At 50.3% G+C, this 21,910-nt stretch overlaps 1 protein-coding gene across 1 annotated transcript in view; it reads right to left on the bottom strand.

Moving 5' to 3' along the window:
* The window catches only part of egflam (EGF-like, fibronectin type III and laminin G domains), a 108,324-nt gene extending 86,414 nt beyond the window's left edge, over positions 1-21,910 (bottom strand). Inside the window, exons 1-6 of the mRNA XM_080189535.1 lie at positions 21,101-21,910; positions 14,879-14,988; positions 14,212-14,298; positions 12,583-12,609; positions 7,574-7,691; positions 6,176-6,311 (exon numbers count right to left, since the gene is read on the bottom strand). Of these exons, the coding sequence (XP_080045661.1) occupies positions 6,176-6,311; positions 7,574-7,691; positions 12,583-12,609; positions 14,212-14,298; positions 14,879-14,988; positions 21,101-21,206 (584 nt within the window). The 5' untranslated portion in view covers positions 21,207-21,910. The remainder of the gene's footprint in view (positions 1-6,175; positions 6,312-7,573; positions 7,692-12,582; positions 12,610-14,211; positions 14,299-14,878; positions 14,989-21,100) is intronic.

The following is a 21,910-nucleotide window of genomic DNA, read 5'->3' as shown; positions in this document are numbered from 1 at the left end:
GGGGGAGGGTGGGGTGAGGCGGGGGGAGGGTGGGGTGAGGCGGGGGGCAGGGGGAGGGTGGGGTGAGGCAGGGGGAGGGTGGGTATTAGTGAGCAGCCGGTACCACTGACACCAATCTGTCAGCTTTGTTTAGTGCCCCAGGGAGGTACATTTACTGATAGAAAATGAGACACAGATGGTGGAACGAATTAAACATTTAAGCAGCATGTCAACAAACTGATAGCACTGTCCCCTCCCCCGCGGCTCCACACAGCACACTCTGAAGCTGAGACTCAGACACTCAGTGAAATGTCCCATCGCATACACAGACTGTGAGGCCTTTCAGTCCAAACTGCAGATCCAGTCCGAATCCTCCCAAATCCCATCGCTCCACACGGACAGATTCCTCCTCAAAACCTTCCTCCCTGGAGAAACTATTCCCCAGCTGGATCCTGCAGTTATGTCACTCCACCTCACAAGGAGTGAGGAGCAGGAGTGGGCCATTCAGCCCATCGAGCCTGTTCAACCCCCTTTCATAATATCATAGAATCATCAAATCCCTTCAGTGCAGGAGGAGGCCATCTGGCCCATCGAGCTGGCACCAATACCAACACCCCCAGGCCCTATCGCTGTTACCCCATGTATGTACCCTGATAATCCCCCTGACACGAAGGGTGAATTTAGCATGGCCAATCCACCAAACCCACACACCGGGAGGTGGGGACAATGAGGGATAGAATTTTAGATGTTCAAGTTGTTGAGGAGATGAGTTCAAAGTGGATTTACAAAATTCACATTGACAAGCTAAACACCCTGGTCGTAGATCGAAGGAGGTCAAAGGGGGAATATTTCCACAACATTCCAACTGTTCAGAGTGGCGGGATCTTTCCATTCCACCACAGCATGTCAGCGCTCAGGGTTCCCCTGCGGTGTGAGCTTTGTTAAAGTTTATTCATTAGTGTCACAAGTAGGCTTACATTAACACTGCAATGAAGTTACTGTGAAAACCCCCCAGTTGCCACACTCTGGCACTTGTTCGAGTACTCTGAGGGAGAATTTAGCACGGCCAATACACCCAACCAGCACGTCTTTCGGACTGTGGGAGGAAACCAGAGCACCCGGAGGAAACCCACGCAGACATGGTGAGAATGTGCAAACTCTGCAGAGACAGTGACCCAAGGCTGGGAATCGAACCCGGGTCCCTGGCGCTGTGAGGCAGCAGGGCTAACCACTGTGCCATCCAAGGCGAGGTGGATTCAATGGGAAAGCCCATTGGCAGTGGGGGGAACCAGGAGATGTGGAGGCCGGCGAATTACGTGCCACCTCCCGCCATGAGAAACACTCTGCGGGGAGCCAGAAAATTCACCTCCCCTCCCCCACTCACCACCCTCCACCTCTCCCCCCCCACCCCGCCTCCCCCCCCCCTCCCCCACCAACCCCCTAACCCCCTGACCACAGTATATCAAAGGCTGTTCGCTTCCCAGCCTGCAGGGAAGGACAACAACCAGCTGGGAAGCAAAGCTCTCCCGAGAACAGAATTCTATGGTCCAAACAGCTGATAGAAATACTACACCCAATCAAAGAACATAAGGACATAAGAACTAGGAACAGGAGTAGGCCATCTGGCCCCTCGAACCTGCTCCGCCATTCAATAAGAAAGAACCATAGAAAATTACAGCTCAGAAACAGGCCTTTTGGCCCTTCTTGTCTGTGCTGAACCATTTTTCTGCCTAGTCCCACTGACCTGCACTTAAACATAGAACATAGAACATAGAACATTACAGCGCAGAACAGGCCCTTCGGCCCACGATGTTGCGCCGACCAGTTAAAAAAAAAACAACAATGACCCACTAACCTAAACCAATCCCTTTTCGTCCATAAACCTATCCACGGATCTCTTAAACGCCCCCAAACTAGGCGCATTTACAACTGCAGCAGGCAGGGCATTCCAATCCCTCACCACCCTCTGGGTAAAGAACCTACCCCTGACATCTGTCCTATAACTACCCCCCCTTAGTTTAAAGCCATGCCCCCTCGTGCTAGATTTTTCCATCAGAGGAAAAAGGCTATCACTATCCACCCTATCTAAACCTCTAATCATCTTATATGTTTCAATAAGATCCCCTCTTAGCCGCCTTCTTTCCAGCGAAAACAACCCCAAATCCCTCAGCCTCTCCTCATAGGACCTCCCCTCCATACCAGGCAACATCCTGGTAAACCTCCTCTGCACCCTCTCCAAAGCCTCCACATCCTTCCTGTAATGTGGGGACCAGAACTGCACACAATACTCCAAGTGCGGCCGCACCAGAGTTGTGTACAGTTGCAACATAACGCTACGACTCCTAAATTCAATCCCCCTACCAATAAACGCCAAGACACCGTATGCCTTCTTAACAACCTTATCTACTTGATTCCCAACTTTCAGGGATCTATGTACACATACACCTAGATCCCTCTGCTCCTCCACACTATTCAAAGTCTTCCCGTTAGCCCTATACTCAACACATCTGTTATTCCTACCAAAGTGAATTACCTCACATTTCTCTGCATTAAACTCCATCCGCCACCTCTCGGCCCAGCTCTGCAACCTGTCTAAGTCTTCCTGCAAACTATGACACCCTTCCTCACAATCTACCACACCTCCGACTTTGGTGTCATCAGCAAATTTACTGATCCACCCAACTATACCCTCATCCAGATCATTAATAAAAATTACAAACAGCAGTGGCCCCAACACAGATCCCTGAGGCACACTTGGACCATATCCCTCCACACCCCTCTCATCCATGAACCCGTCCAAGTTTTTCTTAAATGTTAAAAGTGACCCCGCATTTACCACTTTATCCGGCAGCTCATTCCACACTCCCACCACTCTCTGTGTGAAGAAGCCCCCCCCTAATATTCCCTTTAAACTTTCCCCCTTCACCCTTAACCCATGCCCTCTGGTTTTTTTTCTCTCCCTAGCCTCAGTGGAAAAACCCTGCTTGCATTCACTCTATCGATACCCATCAAAATCTTACACACCTCTATCAAATCTCCCCTCATTCTTCTACGCTCCAGGGAATAAAGTCCTAACCTATTCAACCTTTCTCTGTAACTCAGTTTCTCAAGTCCCAGCAACATCCTTGTAAACCTTCTCTGCACTCTTTCAACCTTATTTATATCCTTCCTGTAATTAGGTGACTAAAACTGCACACAATACTCTAAATTCAGCCTCACCAATGTCTTATACAACCACCTCACCATAACATTCCATATCCTCAATACTTTGATTTATAAAGGCCAATGTTCCAAAAGCACTCTTTACGACCCTCTCTATCTGTGACGCCACTTTTAGGGAATTGTGTATCTGTATTCCCAGATCCCTCTGTTCTACTACACTCTTCAGTGTCCTACCATTTAGCTTGTATGTTCTACCTTGGCTTGTCCTTCCAAAGTGCAATACCTCACACTTGTCTGCATTAAACTCCATCTGCCATTTCTCGGCCCATTTTTCTAGCTGGTCCAAATCCCTCTGCAAGCTTTGAAAACCTTCCTCATTGTCCACTACACCTCCAATCTTTGTATCATCAGCAAATTTGCTGATCCAATTTATCACATTATCATCCAGATCATTGATATAGATGACAAACAATAATGGACCCAGCACTGATCCTTGTGGCACACCAGTAGTCACAGGCCTTCACTCAGAGAAGCAATCCTCCACTACCACTCACTGGCTTCTTCCATTGAGACGTCTAATCCAATTTACCACCTCTCCATGTATACCTAGTGACTGAACCTTCCTAATTAACCTGCCATGCGGGACCTTGTCAAAGGCCTTGCTGAAATCCAGGTAGACAACATCCACTGCCTTCCCTTCATCCACTTTCCTGGTAACTTCCTTGAAAAACTCTAATAGATTGGTTCAACAAGACCTACCATGCACAAAGCCATGTTGACTCTCCGTAATAAGTCTGTGTCCATCCAAGTATTTGTAGATCCTATCTCTTAGTACTCCTTCCAATAATTTACCTACTATTGACGTCAAATTTACCAGCCAATAATCTCCCGGATTACTTTTTGAGCCTTTTTTAAGCATTGGAACAACATGAGCGACTTTCCAATCATCCGGCACCTCACCCGTGGATACTGACATTTTAAATATATCTGCCAGGACCCCTGCAATTTCAGCACTAGTCTCCTTCAAGGTCCGAGGGAATACCCTGTCCGGTCCTGTGGATTTATCTACTCATTATTGTCACGTGTATTGGGATACAGTGAAATATATTGTTGGCAGCGGGGAAGAAACTGTTCTTGAGTCGGTTGGTATGTGACCTCAGACTTTTGTATCTTTCTCCTTAAGGAAGAAGGTGGAAGAGAGAATGTCGGGGGTGCGGGGGGTCCTTAATTATGCTGGCTGCTTTTCTGAGGCAGCGGGAAGTGTAGACAGAGTCAATGGATTGGAGGATGGTTTGAGTGATGGACTGGGCTTCGTTCACAAGCTATCCAATAGCGTATCCAATAATACTGCCCCCCAACCCCCGCCACCTCTACCCTTCACCTTCCTGCTCTCCCCACCTCCACCCCTGCAAACTCCCAACTCCAGACTTGCACACAGCAGAAACTGGGAGCCTTCATGGTCCAAGCCAGCTGTTCAACTGTGATGGCCTCACAACAGGGAGCAACTTCGACCTTGCACAATACAGTGGGGTTCTAGTGGGGCAGGGGAAGCCGAGGTCGATTCCCTCTCTCCCTCCCTCCCTAGCCTGGGATGACCTAGGGAAACAGCAGCCTGGTGACTGCTCTGAGGCAACACCATTGAACTTGGAGGAGGGTTACATCCAACCTGGGTCTGACAGGCCCTGACATTATGTGAACACAGGGTTGACCCAGTCTCCTGGAGGCCAGGCCCCAGGCGAGGTGCGGGAGTCTTAGCTGATACAAGGGAGCCGGCCAGTAAGCAGGGATTACGGGAGCCTGGGGCCTAACAGGTTTTAAAGAGAGAGGGGGATCCTGAGGCAGTTTAAATTCTGGGAACAAAACTAGTTCAGGCCCTAACAATCCTGGCAAAGTCTGCTGGAAACTCCTCATTTGTAACAGCAATCTTCTCCTTTTTAAATAAAGGCATTTCCTTTTGGTCGCGAGGAATTTTATTTATTCCCCCTGGTAGGGGACAGGAAGTGGTGAAGGAGGCGGTTGGGGGTGGGGGGAGTGGGGACGGCGGGGTGGGGGTTGTCGGGGGGGGGGGTCCATTACAAACAGCGAGCGGTGTCTGGCATGCTGTTTACTGTTTGACTAGAGAGCAGTGTCACTCTGTGCTGGACTCTCAGAGCCTGCGGGTCAGGAAACCACAATGGCCTCTTTGAGTCAATCTTCCCCGAACGAGGGCAGTGTCAAATGGGTTTGAATTAGAGTCAGTCAGTCGCTGAATAAACGGTCCCCTGTGCGCACGAGACACCCATTAAAGTCTCCAATTTATAACCCAGAGTCAGATCATGAACCTTAACCCAAACATTCCTTGGAAGAAGGTTTCATTGTGACATTAATCACTCCAGAACAATTGGCACAATCTTAAAATTTACAGCGGGGCCATTGGCGATGCTAAGAAGCATTTCTTTACACAGCAGAGTCACAGAGATTTCTCTCTCCAAACAGCTGTTGATGTTCTATCGAAAATGTCAAAGCTCAGATTGATGGATGTGCGTTGGGTGAAAAGGGTTTAAGGGTTACGGAACTAAAGCAGGTGGATGAACTTAAGGTCCAAACCAGTTCTCATTGAGTGGCAGAAGAGGGGTGGCACGGTGGTTAGCAGTGCTGCCTCCCAGCGCCAGGGACCCCGGGTTCGATTCCCGGCTCGGCTCACTGTCGGTGTGGAGTTTGCACGTTCTCCCCGTGGGTTTCTCTCTGGGTGCTCCGGTTTCCTCCCACAGGTTAGGTGGATTAAGTTGTCCCTCCGTGTCCAAAGGTGTGCAGGTTAAGTGGAACAGCCATGCGGGGTTACCCAGGGAAAGGGGAGAGGGGGTTGGGGTAGGCCTGAGCAAGATGCATTTCGGAGAGTCCGTGCAGACTCGATGGGCTGAATGGCCTCTCTCTGCTCTGTCAGGAGCCTATGGACTCAAGGGGTTGAGTTGCCTCCTCCTGTCCCTCTGCCTCCTCAGTTCAGACTGAGTTGGATCACCGTCTCCACCCTGGAACCCCAGTTCCCAACACTCACCGGGTATATTCCACCGTGTAATACAGCAGCGGCGAACTCCCGGCCTGTAGCCCTGGCTTCCAGGACAAAGCCACCTCCGAGTCGGACACAGCCGCGGCCTCGGGCCTCGATGGTGCGTCCGGCGGTGAGCACCGCTCTGCGGAAAGAGGAATGTGCAGAGGACTCATCAACAATCTCCACAGCCCAGGCAAGAAGACGATCCAATCGCACAGCTTTCACTGACGGCCGTGAGAGACCCAGCCAGAGTTTCTCATTCATGTCGATCTACTCACTTCTCCGGCAGCCAACAGGAGTTCAGGTCCCAGCAGAGTGGAGGTGACTGGGTCGTTTTCCTCGGTTTGTCACCCCTGGGGACCCAGTGGGCGTCAATCATTGGTGTCATTAATCTCCATTCACCCCACGTCACACTCCCTTCCACTTTGGAGCAACTCCCATCCCAGCACCGGAACTCAACAATCAAGGTTGGGACATCGCTGTTGGAGTGCTGCGCTGCCAGAGCTGCCCTCTTTCAGGGCCCCATCTGCCCTCTCAGAACCAGTACAGCACAGAAGGAGGCCATTCGGCCCATCAAAGCTGCACTGATTCCCTTTCCCCGTAACCCCACATGTTTAGCCCACTAATCCAGCCTAACCCACGCATCTTTGTTTCAACGGTGGGAGGAAACCGGGGCGCCCAGAGGAAACCCACGCAGACACGAGGAGAATGTACAGACTCTGCACAGGCAGTGACCCGAGCCGGGAATTGAACCCGGGTCCCTGGCACTGTGAGGCAGCAGTGCTAACCCACTGTGCCTTCAGGTGAAGTAAAAGATCCCAGGCCAGTGCTTTGACAAAGGGCTATCCAGACACAAAATGTTGGCTCTATCTCTCTCTCCACAGATGCTGTCAGACCCGCTGAGGTTTTCCAGCATTTTCATAGAAAACACAGAATCCCCACAGTGCGGAAAGAGGCCATTCAGCCCATCGAGCCTGTACTGACTGTCTGACAATGTATTTTATCCAGGCTCTTTCCCCACACATTCACTATGGCTAATACATCTAACCTACATGCCCTGGGACAATAAGGGGCAATTTACCGTGGCCAATCCATCTAACCTGCACACCTTTACAGTGTGGGAGGAAACCGGAGCACCCGGAGGAAACCCACGCAGACACAGGGAGAACGTGCAGTCTCCACACAGACAGTGACAGGAATCGAACCCTGGTCACTGGCACTGTGAGGTAGCAGTGCAAACCACTGTGTCACCGTGCCACTCCTAATGGAAGAAGGCCTGAATGTACCAACACATACACAATCGAACTGGGCCGATTCCATTCGGGTAATCAAGATATCTCAATATCGGTTGTTGCTGCCATTTGGCTACATTCTGCATTGTAAACTCCAGGTTTCAGTTCCTACCTGGAGACAGGGTTGTCACATTGTGAGCCGGGCTGGGCCTCCCATCGCCCGTCCTGCCACGCGCTTTCACTGCCACACGGTACATCGTCCCTGGCATCAGCTCCCCAACAACCAACTCCTGGAGAGAGACATTCAACTCAGCACTCGGGTATCAAACACTGAAACACGCCCCGATATCACGCACCGAGACACGCCCCGATATCACACAGTGAGATACTCCCCGATATCACGCACCGAGACACGCCCCAAATATCACACAGTGAGATACTCCCCGATATCATGCACCGAGACACGCCCCAAATATCACACAGTGAGATACTCCCCGATATCACGCACCGAGACACGCCCCAAATATCACACAGTGAGATACTCCCCGATATCATGCACCGAGACACGCCCCAAATATCACACAGTGAGATACTCCCCGATATCACGCACCGAGACACGCCCCAAATATCACACAGTGAGATACTCCCCGATATCACGCACCGAGACACGCCCCAAATATCACACAGTGAGATACTCCCCGATATCATGCACCGAGACACGCCCCAAATATCACACAGTGAGATACTCCCCGATATCACACACTGAAACACGCCCCAAATATCACACACTGAGATACTCCCCGATATCACACACTGAGATACTCCCCGATATCACACACTGAGATACTCCCCGATATCACACACTGAAACACGCCCCAAATATCACACACTGAGATACTCCCCGATATCACACACTAAAACACGCCCCAAATATCACACACTGAGATACTTCCCGATATCACACACTGAAACACGCCCCAAATATCACACAGTGAGATACTCCCCGATATCACACACTGAGATACACCCCGATATCACACACTGAGATACTCCCCGATATCACACACTGAGATACTCCCCGATATCACACACTGAAACACGCCCCAAATATCACACACTGAAACACGCCCCAAATATCACACACTGAGATACTCCCCGATATCACACACTGAAACACGCCCCAAATATCACACACTGAGATACTCCCCGATATCACACACTAAAACACGCCCCAAATATCACACACTGAGATACTTCCCGATATCACACACTGAAACACGCCCCAAATATCACACAGTGAGATACTCCCCGATATCACACACTGAGATACACCCCGATATCACACACTGAGATACTCCCCGATATCACACACTGAGATACTCCCGGATATCACACACTGAAACACGCCCCAAATATCACACACTGAGATACTCCCCGATATCACACACTGAAACACGCCCCAAATATCACACACTGAGATACTCCCCGATATCACACACTGAAACACGCCCCAAATATCACACACTGAGATACTCCCCGATATCACACACTGAAACACGCCCCAAATATCACACACTGAGATACTCCCCGATATCACACACTGAGATACTCCCTGATATCACACACTGAAACACGCCCCAAATATCACACAGTGAGATACTCCCTGATATCACACACTGAGATACACCCCGATATCACACACTGAGATACTCCCCGATATCACACACTGAGATACACCCCGATAGCACACACTGAGATACTCCCCGATATCACACACTGAGATACTCCCCGATATCACACACTGAGATACTCCCCGATATCACACACTGAGATACTCCCCAATATCACACACTGAGATACTCCCCAATATCACACACTGAGATACGCCCTGATATCACACACTGAAACACGCCCCGATATCACACACTGAGATACGCCCCAATATCACACACTGAGATACGCCCCAAATATCACACACTGAGATACTCCCCGATATCACACACTGAGATACTCCCCGATATCACACACTGAGATACTCCCCAATATCACACACTGAGATACGCCCTGATATCACACACTGAAACACGCCCCGATATCACACACTGAGATACGCCCCAATATCACACACTGAGATACGCCCCAAATATCACACACTGAGATACGCCCCAAATATCACACACTGAGATACTCCCCGATATCACACACTGAGATACTCCCCGATATCACACACTGAGATACTCCCCGATATCACACACTGAGATACTCCCCGATATCACACACTGAGATACTCCCCGATATCACACACTGAGATACTTCCCGATATCACGCACTGAGATACACCCTGATATCACACACTGAGATACTCCCCGATATCACACGCTGAGATACTCCCCAATATCACACACTGAGATACTTCCCGATATCACGCACTGAGATACACCCTGATATCACAGACTGAGATACACCCCGATATCACACACTGAGATGCTCCCAGATATCACACACTGAGACACTCCCCGATATCACACACTGAGATACTCCCCGATATCACATACTGAGATACACCCTGATATCACACACTGAGATACTCCCCGATATCACACACTGAGATACTCCCCGATATCACACACTGAGATACTCCCCGATATCACACACTGAGATACTCCCCGATATCACACACTGAGATACTCCCCAATATCACACACTGAGATACTCCCCAATATCACACACTGAGATACTCCCCGATATCACATACTGAGATACACCCTGATATCACACACTGAGATACTCCCCGATATCACACACTGAGATACTCCCCGATATCACACACTGAGATACTCCCGATATCACACACTGAGATACTCCCGATATCACACACTGAGATACTCCCCGATATTACACTGCCATGTTATTAATCAGAATCCCAATTGTTGACATTGGCCAAGTTTACAAAACTGAGCCCAATTAAATTACTCATCATGATAAACAGATCAAATCCCAGAGATACAACAACAACCCGCTGCTTCTATCTATTGCCGTTCACGCAGTAAAAGGTCCCCAGGCATTTGAAAGGAAAGTAATTGGAGAAAATTAGACCAACAAAACAGGTAAGGGTGATTAAAAGCTGTACCAAAAGCTGGGTTTTAAGAGTGCCTTGATTTGACTTTTGATTTGATTTATTATTGTCACATGTATTAGTATACAGTGAAAAGTATTGTTTCTTGCGCACCATACAGACAAAACATGCTGTTCATAGAGAAGAGGGGGCATGGCTTTAAATTAAGGGGGGGTAGCTACAGGACGGATGTCAGGGGTAGGTTCTTTACCCAGCGGGTGGTGAGGGATTGGAATGCCCTGCCTGCTGCAGTTGTAAATGCGTCTAGTTTGGGGGCGTTTAAGAGATCTCTGGATAGGTTTATGGACGAAAAGGGATTGGTATAGGCTAGTGGGTCATTGTTTTTGTAACTGGTCGGCGCAACATCGTGGGCCGAAGGGCCTGTTCTGCGCTGTAATGTTCTATGTTCTATGTTCTATGTTAAGACAACAAGAGAATGTAGAATGTAGTGTTACAGTCAAAGCTAGGGTGTAGAGAAAGATCAACTTAATGTGAGGTCTATCCAAAAGTCTGACTGCAGCAGGGAAGAAGCTGTTTTTGAGTCATGTGGTTCCTGGATCTCGGATTTTTGTATCTTTTTCCTGATGGAAGAAGATGGAAGAGTGTATGGCGTGGAGGCCACGTCATTGACTGTCTTTAAGACAGAGATAGATAAGTTCTTGATTAATAAGGGGATTAGGGGAAAAGACAGGAGAATGGGGATGAGAAAAATATCAGCCATGATTGAATGGTGGAGCAGACTCGATGGGCCGAGTGGCCTAATTCTGCTCCTATGTCTTAGGGTCTTATGTCTGTGGTGTGTGATTATGCTGGCTACTTTTCTTAAAGCGGGAGAAAGAGGCACAGATTTTCTGGGGGTGAATCGCAGAGTCTAGGCCCAGGCAGCTGACGAGATGGCAAGGTGGTTAAAACTGGGGATGAGAGGAGCACATTGGATACCCTGGGGACTAGCAATAGGGAGGAGTGGGGTCACAAACGGGTGAGAGCTGTAATCCTGAGGCACTGGGGGGCTGGGAGCTAGTGGAGACCAGGGAGCAGAGAGCTGACAAGTGAACAGGAAACATAGAAACACAGATCAGTACAGCACAGTACAGGCCCTTTGGCCCTCGATGTTGTGCCAAGCTATGTCCAATCCCAAGATCAAGCTATCCCACTCCCTATCATTCTGGTGTGCTCCATGTGCCTATCCAATAACCGCCTGAAAGTTCCTAAAGTGTCCAACTCCACTATCACAGCAGGCAGTGCATTCCACACCCCAACCACTCTCTGGTAGGATACAGGCAGCAAAGTTTTGGGGGATTTGTACCTTAGCGAGAATGGAGCTGGTTAACCAGGCAGGAGAGCAGTGGGACACTCCGTCCAGACAGGGGAGTAATGGGACTCTCCGTCCAGACAGGGGAGTGGCGGGACACTCCGTCCAGACAGGGGAGCGGCGGGACACTCCGTCCAGACAGGGGAGCGGCGGGACACTCCGTCCAGACAGGGGAGCGGCGGGACACTCCGTCCAGACAGGGGAGCGGCGGGACACTCCGTCCAGACAGGGGAGCGGCGGGACACTCCGTCCAGACAGGGGAGCGGCGGGACACTCCGTCCAGACAGGGGAGCGGCGGGACACTCCGTCCAGACAGGGGAGCGGCGGGACACTCCGTCCAGACAGGGGAGCGGCGGGACACTCCGTCCAGACAGGGGAGCGGCGGGACACTCCGTCCAGACAGGGGAGCGGCGGGACACTCCGTCCAGACAGGGGAGCGGCGGGACACTCCCTGCGAGTTGAGATTCAGCAGATAGTGTCAAGCATCTCAGCAGAACGTTCTGTCCCTGTCCCAGTGTCGATAGTGGTCATGATGTGGAGATGCCGGCGTTGGACTGGGGTAAACACAGTAATAAGTCTCACAACACCAGGTTAAAATCCAACCTGGAGACTTCTTCCTGTCCCAGTGGGTGCAGGGCTGTAAGATATGGCTCATTATTCCAAGCTCAATTGACACGGGAGGGACTGGGTGATTTTGCCGGTGAAGGGGGGTCTGTCAAACTCTACCTATTATTTACATTTCCAGGATGCTTACATAGATCTGCGGACTTTGTGTTGGATTCTGCAAAAACAGAGATAAAGATTATAATCGTGACCAATACTCAAGATCTCCATGCCAAAGCTGTGCCAAAAGCTGGATCTTAAGAGTGTCTTGATTTGATTTATTATTGTCACATGTATTGGTATACAATGAAAAATTGTTTCTTGCACACTATACAGACAAAGCATACCATTCATAGAGTACATAGGGGAGAAGGAAAGGAGAGGGTGTAGAATGTAATGTTACTCTCATAGCGAGGGTGTAGAGAAAGATCAACTTAATATATGGTAGGTCCATTCAAAAGGCTGATGGCAGCAGGGTAGTGGATTGCCATAGGTGTGGCAGATCCGGAGGATTGGCTGCTTTTCCCCATCACTGTACCCATTGGCCGTACCTCACCGAGCCAATACTGGAGGAGGGAGATGTCACACTGGGTCAGTTAAGGGCACTGTACCCAACAGGCTGACCCATGTTTGTGGGGAGATCGAGAGGGAGCTCCAGGGATATCGGGGTCTGGGGGTTTGAATGCAAAGGAATGGAAGTTACGCCACAGTCCTGGGAAACCTCTAGTCAGATCCTGGCTGGAGTGAATGCATCCTTGGAAGAGTAGCTTACCTTGGAAGGGACTGTAGTGCTGATTCACCAGGGGCTAAACGAGGGAGAAAGGTTCCTCAGACAAGGCTGAATTGTGAGAGATTAAGGCGGTGATTCAGATTAAAGGTTTAGATGGAGTGAGAGGTGTTATAACGGGGGTTTAAAGGAGGAACACAAGGTTATCAGGGCAATTAGAATGGAACACCATGGCCCTGCCCCAAGGGGATCTGTAAACTATCCACTCCAGCCCACCCATCTCTCCAGGAGCTGGGAGGGATATGGAGTGGGTCACCCACACGTTGCCCAGTCGAGGCCCTGAGGTAGGTAACTGATGCCCAATTAAGGGCCTCATCCCATTACGGCTCCAGGGAGGGACCTTACCCAACGTGTGGTTGGATTCTGTGGGCTGCTGCTCCTTCACTGTGGAAAGGTGTCAAACAGAACCCCCCCCACCTTCCCATATCCATCCATTCCCCCGTCCTGTCCAGCACCCTCCCCATGAGCCAGCTCAGTGGGGGCAGGCTGAAACTTACACTAGGGTTTAGGGTGTAAAATTCAAGTGTGAAGGGAGGTTGTCTGATTGCCCCTATCAGCACATCCAGCATCATCATTATTGGTACTTTAGATGTGGGTGTCGCTGGTTAGACCAGTATTTATTGCCCATCCCTAATTGCCCCTTGAGAAGGTGGTAGTGAGCTGCCTTCTTGGACCGCTGCAGACCATGTGGTGTAGGTACACCCACAGTGCTGTTAGGGCAGAAGTTCCAGGATTTTCACCCAGCAACAGTGGTATATTTCTAAGTCAGGAGGGTGAGTGTCTTGGAGGGGAATCTCCAGGGGGGTGGGGGGGTGGTGTTCCCATGTATCTGCTACCCTTCTTCTAGATGGAAGTGGTCATGGACAGAGGCAACTTGTGACAATTAGTAACTAACTCCAAAGGTGGATGAATTTGTGTTGCTTGTTTCTTCCTAGCGACCAACATTTACAGTTTAATGAATTGCGTGATCCCTGTCCAATGGCAGCTACTAACCGTACTCTGATGGTCTGGCCTGAGCAGCAGTTCCTGAGCTGCCTTGGGCAGGATAACTCTGTTATTCTTCACCTCTGCGTACAGTACCTGGCCAATAGGAATCACAAATGGGAGGAACTCTGTTAGTTTGATTTCAAATATTCCTCGTTTGCAAATCCCCAGAACATTCCTTCCCTCAGTCCGATCAAGTCAGGAGATTCTAATGTCCGAACCTTCCCACACCCAGAGCAATCTTCATGAGGTGCTTTAGCAGAGAAGAACCCCACCCCCCCCTCCCCTCCCAGTGGTCAGAGAAATGTCTGAAATACCACCTCCCCCCCGCAACACAAGCCACGTCCACCCAGTTTCAGGACAATATCCCAAAGACTCGAGGTCCATCCAGGATGAGGACAATGAACGAAAGATCCCCACCGCCATATCCACCAAGGTTGAGGATATTGTGCAAAAGAATCCGGGCACCCCCTAACATCACCCCCTCCCTACCCTCCCCCACCCCCCCTCCGTGTCCACTCAGAGACCAAAATCATTGACTAGGGTCCATTTCAATAGCAAATCTTCCGTCCCAGCTCTGTGGAATAGCAATACTGGAATGCCATCAATAATTGAGGTTCAGTTGTATTCCCCTGGACCAGGATGCAGTTCGATGTAGAAAAGTGATTTGATTTACCACGTAGCTGGTGATGCCACCGTGTCGCCGCGGGGTTCGCCATCGGACTCTGAAGGCTGTACAGTTCAGGGTTTCCAACTGCACATCCAGGGGGGGGCTCGGCCTGTCTGCTTCACAGAAAGAGTTTGGTGAGAGTAATTCTCCGAGGTGTCCCTCTCACACTTTCTTCCTCTATCCTCTGATGCAGTCACTGCACAGAGATCCCCTCATTCATACATCGACATCTTTTGTTCATTTAAAATCAACTTCAATTGCTGCCAATGGCCATCATTTTCCCAAGTAAAATATTTCCGAGTTCAAAAGGGGGTCTGTAGGGGCAACTACAGACAACTGGATTACTGTGCAGTTTTGGTCGCCACACTTGCAAAAGGATATATTGGCATTGGAGGGAGTACAGAGAAGGTTCACTAGGCTGATACCGGAGATGAGGGGGTTAGCCTATGAAGAGAGATTGAATAGACTGGTTCTGTACTCGTTGGAGTTTAGAAGGCTGAGGGGGTAGAGACATTTAAGGTAATGAAGGGGATAGATTGGGTAGAGGTAGAGAGATTCTTCCCACTTAGAAAGGATAGCAGGACTAGAGGGCACAGCCTCAAGATAAGGGGGGGGTGCAGTTTAGATCGGAGTTGAGGAGGAACTTCTTTACTCAAAGGGTGGTGAATCTCTGGAATTCACTGCCCATTGAAGTGGTGGAGGCTACCTCGCTAAATATATTTAAGTTACGGGTAGATAAGTTTCTGATAGACAAGGGAATTAAGGGTTATGGGGACAAAGCGGGAAAGTGGAACTGATCCACTATCAGATCAGCTATGATCTTATTGAATGGCAGGGCAGGCTCGAAGGGCTAGATGGCCTACTCCTGCTCCTATTTCTTATGTTCTTATGTTCAGACTAATTAATGGTGGAGATCTTCTCAAAACAATAATTCAGAACAGAATTAATAGTCACGTGGGCAAATGTGGCTTAATCAAGGAGAGTCAGCATGGATTTAAAGGAAAATTATACTTGCTGGAGTTACTTTGAGGAGGTAACAGAGAGGGTCGATGAGGGAAGGTTGTTGATGTGGTCTACCTGGACTTTCAGAAGGCATTGGGTACAGTGCCACACAGACTTAGGAGAAAAGTTATGGAATAAAAAGGGTAGTAATACAGAATTGGCTTAGTGATATCCTTTAAAAAGTACTGGGATGAGTACTTGGCACACCATAATATTCAGGGCTATGGGCCAAGTGGGATTAGGGGGGCAGGTCAGGACCTTTCATGCACGGTGCAGACTCGATGGGCCAAAGGGCCTTGTCTGCACTGTCATATTGTGTGATTCTGTGGTAACAGTGAGTGATGGTTTAGGATCAAAACAGAAAATGTTGGAAAAACTCAGCAAGTCTGGCAGCGTCCGTGAAGCGGGAAATTTGCAGTTATCATCCTGTATAATTCTTAATGGATATATTCCAGGCTGGAAGAAGATTTGTAGCAGTGTTTTCCATGGGTCAGTGTTGGGAGGCTTGCCTTTCCTGATAGGTCTAGAAATTGGTGGTGACAACTTTTAAATTTATGGATGGTATGAAACTTGGAATGATTGTGAGGAGGACAGTGTGGAACTCAGACAAGCTGGTGGAATGGGCGGATAGGTGGCAAGTTTGATGTGCAGAAATGTGAGGGGATACATTTTGGTGGGAAGAACATGGAGAGACAATATAAAGGATATGGGCATCGCTGGCTGGACCAGCATTTATTGCCCATCCCTAGTTACGTTTGAGAAGATGGTGGTGAGCTGCCTTCTTGAACCGCTGCAGTCCATGTGGTGTAGGTACATCCACAATGCTGTTAGGGAGGGAGTTCCAGCATTACTACCCAGCGTCAGTAAAGAAATGGTGATATATTTCCAAGTCATTGGGTGGGGGTTGGAGGGGAGGGGGGCAGTTTAGATCCAGAGTATAGCTCCCGCTTCCTGAACACCCAGACCTGACATTGAGAGAGAGAGACAGAGAGAGAGAGACAGAGAGAGAGGGAGAGAGAGAGAGAGGGAGAGAGAGAGACAGAGAGAGAGAGAGAGGGAGAGAGAGGGAGAGAGAGAGAGACAGAGAGGGAGAGAGAGAGACAGAGAGAGACAGAGAGAAAGAGAGAGACAGAGAGAGAGAGAGAGAGAGACAGAGAGATAGAGAGAGACAGACAGAGAGAGTCAGAGAGACAGACAGACAGAGAGAGAGACAGAGAGAGAGGGAGAGAGAGAGAGAGACAGAGAGGGAGAGAGAGACAGAGAGAAAGAGAGACAGAGAGAGGGACAGAGAGACAGAGAGAGAGAGACAAAGAGAGAGAGAGACAGACAGACAGAGAGACAGAGAGAGAGACAGAGACAGAGAGAGAAGAGAGAGACAGAAAGAGGCAGAGGGAGAGAGTGAGACGAAGAGAGACAGAGACAGAGACAGAGAGAGAGGGAGAGAGACAGAGAGAGAGAGACAAAGAGAGAGACGGAGAGAGAGGGAGAGAGAGAGAGACAGAGAGAGAGGGAGAGAGAGAGAGAGAGACAGACAGAGAGACAGAGAGAGAGAGACAGAGGGAGAGAGAGAGAGACAGACAGAGAGAGATGGAGAGAGAGAGAGACAGAGAGAGAGGGAGAGAGAGAGAGACAGAGAGAGAGGGAGAGAGACAGACAGACAGAGAGAGACAGAGAGAGAGAGAGAGACAGAGGGAGAGAGAGAGAGACAGACAGAGAGAGAGGGAGAGAGAGAGAGACAGAGGGAGAGAGAGAGAGAGACAGAGGGAGAGAGAGAGAGAGACAGACAGAGAGAGAGGGAGAGAGACAGAGAGGGAGAGAGAGACAGAGAGAGAGAGACAAAGAGAGAGAGAGAGAGACAGACAGAGAGAGAGAGACAGAGAGAGGGAGAGAGGGACAGAGAGAGAGAGACAGAGAGATAGACAGAGAGAGAGAGACAGAGAGAGAGACAGAGAGAGACAGAGACAGAGAGAGAGACAGAGATACAAAGGGAGAGAAACAGAGACTGAGATAAAATAGAAGGAATTGTGGCAGATAAGAGAGTGAGAGAGAAAGGGAGAGAGGTGGAGACAGGTAAACAGTGAGCAGGAGTCAGCGGGGGACAGAATGTTCAGAATTTGATTCCAGTAAGCTGTTGTGGATTAAATGGTAGATGACACAGGTTAAAGGGCGCTGAGTTTGGTCTTACTGTGATAGCTAATTCGTTTTAAATCCTGTTGGTCAATTTCCTGCAGCTGTCAACATGTTTACAAATCACAGGCACACATTTCAACAGCAAGATTCATGGGGCAATATCTTCAACAACTTTTACCCAATAATTATCAACAAAACAGGATTTGTGTTGGAGTGAGAACATTGAACAGAATTTGCACCTTCCCAAACAAACACACAATACAAGAATTTAAAATTCAACATCATTCATCATTGAGGAACTAAATACTCAATTTTACACATTTCTACCCATGGTGTGACATTGACAGAGCTGTGTGGCACGGTGGCACAGTGGTTGGCACTGTGGCGGGGAGGCCACAGGTTCGATTCCCGGCTTGGGTCACTGTCTGTGTGGAGTTTGCACATTCTCCCCATGTCTGCGTGGGTTTCCTCCAAGCGCTCCGGTTTCCTCCCAAAGATGTACAGCTTAGATGGATTGGCCACGCTAAATTGCTCTTAGTAATGACGTGTAGTTAGAGGGATTAGTGGGGAAATGTATGGGGTATCGGGGATAGGGCCTGGGTGGGATTGTTGTCGTTGCAGTCTCGGTGGGCTGAATGGCCTCCTTCTGCACTATAGGAATTCTATGATTCTAGCTATATTACTCCTTTTTCTCTCTCATCCCCTTTATTTATCTCCACATGGGGCGGCACGGTAGCACAGTGGTTAGCACTGCTGCTTCGCAGCTCCAGGGTCCTGGGTTCAATTCCCGGCTCGAGTCACTGTCTGTGTGGAGTTTGCACATTCTCCTCGTGTCTGCGTGGGTTTCCTCCGGGTGCTCCGGTTTCCTCCCACAGTCCAAAGATATGGGGGTTAGGTTGATTGGCCATGCTAAAAAAAAATTGCCCCTAAGTGTCCAGGGATGTGTAGGTTAGAGGGATTAGTGGGTATAATATGTAGGGATATGGGGTTAGGGTGGGATTGTGTTTGGCGCAGACTCGATGGGCTGAAGGGCCTCTTTCTGCACTGTAGGGTTCTATGATTCTATGAATCTTTCTTCCTTTGCAACACTCTGCCATCTCTCTCAAGCACAGACACATTTCACTCCCACAATCTCTCAGAATTCACTCCCTCCTCATGGGAATAGCTCCGAGGAAGTGCTGAGTGACAAGGCAGATAAAGCAGCAGGGGTTTATTGGGGAAATAATGATATACAAATCAGAACTGAGAATGCTTAACAACTCCACAACCCCAAACCTGTCAGAATTTGCGCGCCTCGCTACAATTGGACCGATTCAGCATCACCACCCCAAATTACTCACCCGTTATCACATTTACTCCCCTCGCTCTGCACAGACATCTCTCTCCCTCTGCCTCCTGCCACTCTCATTAACCCCGTATCTTTCAGCCACTATTTCTGGTGACACGGTGGCACAGTGGGTTAGCACTGCTGCCTCACAGTGCCAGAGACCTGTGTTCGATTCCTGACTTGGGTCACTGCTGTGCAGAGTCTGCACATTCTCCCCGTGTCTGCGTGGGTTTCCTCTGGGTGCTCCGGTTTCCTCCCACAGTCTGAAAGACGTGCTGGTTAGGGTGGATTGGCCGTGCTAAATTCTCCCTCAGTGTACCCAAACAAGTGGCGGAGTGTGACAACTAGGGGGTTTTCACAGTAACTTCATTGCAGTGTTAATGTAAGCCTACTTGTGATACTGATAAATAAACTTTACTTTATCTCTGTCCTCCTACAACAGATGGGCTATTTACTCTCCCTCTCTGACTCTCGCTTCCTGCTCCATCCATCCTCCATCCCACCCTCCCATTGCCCAAACACATGCTCACTAATTCCCACCAACACTTTCATCTTGGGTACCATTAGATTCAACTCTTCCCCTCACACTCACCCCCGTCACACTCACCCCGTCACACTCACCCCGTCACACTCACCCCGTCACACTCACCCCCGTCACACTCACCCCCGTCACACTCACCCCCGTCACACTCACCCCCGTCACACTCACCCCCGTCACACTCACCCCGTCACACTCACCCCCGTCACACTCACCCCCGTCACACTCACCCTCGTCACACTCACCCCCGTCACACTCACCCCCGTCACACTCACCCCCGTCACACTCACCCCCGTCACACTCACCCCCGTCACACTCACCCCTGTCACACGCACCTGCCCCCTCCCCCTCCTCCTCCTCCTCCTCCCCCTCTGCCTTCCCCACCCCTTCCCCTCTCCACCCCCTCTCCCACCTCACCCTCTTCCCCTCTCTCACCCACTCCTTCCCCCACCCTTCCCCATCCCACCCCCTCCCCCTCTCTCACCCATTCCCTCCCCCTCCCTCACCCATTCCCTCCCCCTCCCTGCCCCCTCAGACTCCGTCATCCCACCCCCTCCCATCCACTCCTTCCCCCGTCCCCCTTCCTCCCCCATCCCCCGCCCTCTCTGTCCCCCTGACACACCCCCTCCCATGCCCCCTCCCCTCCGCCTCCCTGCCCCCTCACCCTAAGTCATCCCACCCCCTCCCATCCACTCCTTTCCCCGTCCCCCTTCCTCCCCCGTCCCCTGCCCTCTCTGTTCCCCCTGCCGCACCCCCTCTCCTCCCCCTCCTCTGCCCCTTCCTGCACTCCCCCCACCTCCCCTCACCCCTCGCCGCTCCCTCGAGTTGACGTTATCAATGTGATCCGGCTGTGAGTGTTTTCCCTTTCGGACTCTCTCCTCTCCTGGGTGATATTGCCAGTGTCCGGAGACCGGGAGAATGGTCGGGGTCTGCACTGTGGCCTGGAGGAAAGTTGACACAGCACAATGTGTAAACCCCCTCTGCCCAGCCATAGCTAAGCGGGCATGGGAAGGAGGAGCTACCTTAGCCAAGTGGGCACCAAATCCAACACATTGAACCATCAGAGCCATTTCCCCATGGCAGAAACACTGGGGGAGGGGGTGGGGGGGGTGGGGGAGTTAGAGGGACGGGTCAGGCAGTGGGTTGAGTGAGAGGGTTTGGTTTGCTATTACACGTCCATCAATCCTCCACAATTACTCCAATCAAAGCCTGTCAGGAGATCAGCTCTTACCTGGTCTGCGAGTGGAGCTCCTGTCCCACCTGAAAGACGCAGCCTGAGGGAATAGAACCAGGAACAGGAGGGGGGCCAATCGCCCCCCTTTCCCCCAAACACCCATCCGGAGAGTGGGCAGAAATCCCCAGCAAGCAGAACCCCCCCTGACACAGGGCGGAGGGTCAGCGAGAAGCCAGAGGAAAGCTTTGCCCAGATCCACAGGCGATGGGGAGCTAGTGGGGGAGGATCTGGAACTTGTACACAACTCAGCGAACAGGACAGAATTACCCCGGGGACAAGCGGATTCTGATACAGTCTGTCCCTCCCTCTCAGAGTAACAGCGAGGGGGGGGGGCTTAAAAACCCCAAAAACAAACAATTCAATAGTTCATCCTCAGAACAGATTTACACACTTTCTCTCCTCCTCTCTTTCTTTCCCTCCTCTCTCTGTTTCTCCCTATCTGTCTCTCTTTCTCTCTCCTTCTTCCTCTCTATTTTTCTCTCTCAGTCTCTTTGTTTCTCTCTCTTGCTCTCTATCTCTCTTGCTCTGTGTCTCTCTTGCTCTCTTTTTGTCTCTCTCTCTCTGTCTCCGCCTCTATTTCTCTCTCTCTCTCGCTCTGTCTCTCTCTCTTTCTCCCTATTTCTCTCTCTCTCTTTCTGTCTCTGTCTCTCTCTCTCTTTCTCTTTCTGTCTCTTTGTCTCTGTCTCTTTCTGTCTGTCTCTCTTTCTGTTTGTCTGTCTCTCTCTCTCCCTCTGTTTCTCTCTCTCTTTCTATCTGTCTCTTTCTCTCTGTTTTGTCGAACACAGTTGCTCCTTCAGGATACGAGTG

This window comes from Carcharhinus amblyrhynchos, chromosome 5, assembly GCF_965287045.1.
Source record: "Carcharhinus amblyrhynchos chromosome 5, sCarAmb.v2.hapA, whole genome shotgun sequence".
Lineage (NCBI taxonomy): Eukaryota > Metazoa > Chordata > Chondrichthyes > Carcharhiniformes > Carcharhinidae > Carcharhinus > Carcharhinus amblyrhynchos.
Note: the sequence above shows the minus strand (reverse complement) of the source record. Positions and strands in the feature narration are given on the sequence as shown.